This window comes from Haliaeetus leucocephalus, unplaced genomic scaffold, assembly GCF_000737465.1.
Source record: "Haliaeetus leucocephalus isolate CR32 unplaced genomic scaffold, Haliaeetus_leucocephalus-4.0 Scaffold364, whole genome shotgun sequence".
NCBI lineage: Eukaryota > Metazoa > Chordata > Aves > Accipitriformes > Accipitridae > Haliaeetus > Haliaeetus leucocephalus.
The window spans coordinates 36,031-38,537 of record NW_010972800.1 but is presented as its reverse complement, the minus strand read 5'-3'; the positions used below and the strand labels follow the sequence as shown (position 1 = coordinate 38,537).

At 70.4% G+C, this 2,507-nt stretch overlaps 1 protein-coding gene across 1 annotated transcript; it reads right to left on the bottom strand.

Moving 5' to 3' along the window:
- Positions 1-1,012: 1,012 nt before the first annotated feature.
- Positions 1,013-2,413, bottom strand: CCDC87 (coiled-coil domain containing 87). Its single transcript, XM_010573128.1, has one exon. It carries the CDS (start codon positions 2,411-2,413, stop codon positions 1,013-1,015), a length of 1,401 nt encoding a protein of 466 aa, XP_010571430.1.
- Positions 2,414-2,507: the final 94 nt, after the last annotated feature.

Here is a 2,507-nt window from a genome sequence, read left to right as displayed (position 1 = left end):
GACCCTCAGGCCCAGGGGACCCCCAAACCACCCCCCCACCCCGGAACCGGGGGGACGCACCCGCCCCACACCATCGCACGTGCCGCAGCCCCTTTGCCCTGTGCCACTCTCCCCCCTGGGGGGGGGGGGGGGCCCCCCCTCTCTGACCACCCCCCTTCCATGTGCGTGTCCCCCCCACCCAGGCGACCGGAGCTACCCGCTGAAGCCGTGGCTGATGACGCCGATCGCGGCGCCCCGCGGCGCGGCGGAGGAGCGGTACAACGCGCTGCACCACCAGGCCTTGGCCGTCCTGCGCCGCACCCTCGCCCTCCTCAAGCTACGATTCCGCTGCCTGGACAAGGGGAGGGGGTGTCTGCAATACGCCCCCCAAAAAGTTTGTCAGATTTTTTTAGCCTGTTGTATCCTCCACAACATCGCCCTACGCCGGCGCATGCCGTTGGAGCTGCCCGAGGGGTTGCCCCCCCCCGAAATCGAGCCCGACCTACCCCTGCCGCCCCCCCACGGGCAGACGTCCAGCGAGGCGCGGGCCGTGCGGGCCCGCATCGTCCAGCAGGTCAAGGACGGCCTCGGCTGAGACACCCCCCCCTAAAATCTGGGGGGGCTCTGGTCCTCTGAGGGGTGTGTGGGGGGACGCTGAGCCCAGATCTGCCCCCCCGCCAAGGTTTACGTCGGGGGGGACACAAAAGTGGGGGGCAGTCCCCGTCCTCTACAAAGGGGGGGGGTCCCCCTGTTCCTTGCAACAAGGGGGGGGGGTCGCCATTCCCTACAAGAAGGGGGTGTCCCTCCCTGCTCAAGGACAAAGGGGGGGGGGTCCCTGTGTCCCCCCCCAGGGGCTGCCGCATCCTCCAGTGCTCCCCATTTCGGCGCTGACCTCCCCCCTCGCCTTGTCCGCGCTCGTTTTGGGGTGAATAAACGTATTTTTTCAGCAGCGGTGCCTGGGTGGGGTTCAGGTGCCGGGACCCCCCAGCAAGGGGAGGGGGGGACCCCCGCAACGCTGCACTCCCGCGGTTTATTAACACCCCGGCGTTTCGGCACCCGCCGTGCCGGAGGGGGGATGCTGTGGCTGCCCCCCCAGGGCAGCCTGGAGAGCCCCGGCGCGGCGGCGCTGCTGCAGCTGGTAAAGCATCTCCACCATGTCCCGGCGCATCTTCTCGGCGTAGGGACGTCCCCGAAAAGTCACCGTGTCCCCAAAACTGTCCCTCAGGCGTCGCAGGGCAGGCGACAGCCGCGCCTCGCACCGGGCCAGCGCGGCATGCAGGCGGCCACGGGCACGCGCCTCCCCAGCACGTTCTGTCGCTGACGCCAGGCCCCCACGGAATAAGCGTCCGGGGTCAGAGCCGCGCTCCTCCAGCCGCTCCAGCTGCACCAGCAGCAGCTCCCGCTGCAGGATGCCGTCGGCTGCTGCCTCCCAGGCCTCCAGTGCTGCCGGCAGCCGCGCCAGGGCCCCGACGGCACCGTACTTCACCGCCATCTCCAGCCTCTCCCAGCTGGGGACACCCAGCACGGCCCAGAGCCGGCACAGGCGCCTCTGCAGCCGCTCCAGCCCTGCCGGTGCCGGTCCCGGCAGCACCGGCTTCCACAGCCCCTTCTCGTACGGCTCTGCCGGCACTGGTGCCGTCTCGTGGCGGGGCTGTGGGGCTTTCACCGGCTCCTCCTCACCGTCACCATCATGCAGGTGGAAAATGGCATGGAGGAAGTCGGAGCCGGTGGCCGCGACAAACTCAAGGTAGTCATCAAAGAGGTAGGCGCTTTGCCGCAGCCTGTGCCAGCCGTCCCCGTGCTGTGGCATCTCACCGGCGTTTTGGCGTTCAAAGAGGCAGACGCTTTGCTGCTGCCCGTGCCGGCCACCCCCGTGCCACGGCATCTCACCAGCATTTTGGTGTTCCCGCTCGCCCATGGGGAGTAGATCCGCCACGGCAGCTGCTGGCTCAACCAGGGGATCGCAGTGGAACTGCAGCCGCTCGGCGGGGAGGGCCCTGCCCCTGCCCAACTCCTGGTAAAGCTCCTGCACGCCCAGGGGATCCGGCCCGGTGTCCTCCAGCCCGGTGTCCTCCCCAGCATCACAGCACAGCGGCGGGTGCAGCCGCAGGGTCACCCCTTCGGCGAAGGCCCTGCCTGGCAGCACCCACGGCCCGGCCACGCTGGGCCACGGGAGCAGTCGCTGGCTGGGGTGCTGAGGGGCCGGCGGGACCCCCAGCTGCGGTGTTGGCAGCCGCAGACCCCGGAGCTGCCGGAGCCGCGCGTCGTCCTCGTTGCGGCGGGTCAGAGCCGCCAAAAGCGGCGGCAGCAGGCATGTGGCACCCGCCTCCCTCCGCTCCTCACTGGCCTCACGCCGCACCAGCCGCAGCAGATCCGCTGTCACTGCGAGGGCGTCCGGTGGGATTTCGGGGACCGGCTGTTCCCCATGGGGCATCACCGGGGATGGCGGCGGCGGTGACACCCCCGGCAGCCGCCGGCCCCTCCTCTGCTCTGGCAGCGAGTGGCGGCGGCGAAGCCCGGCGGTGCCA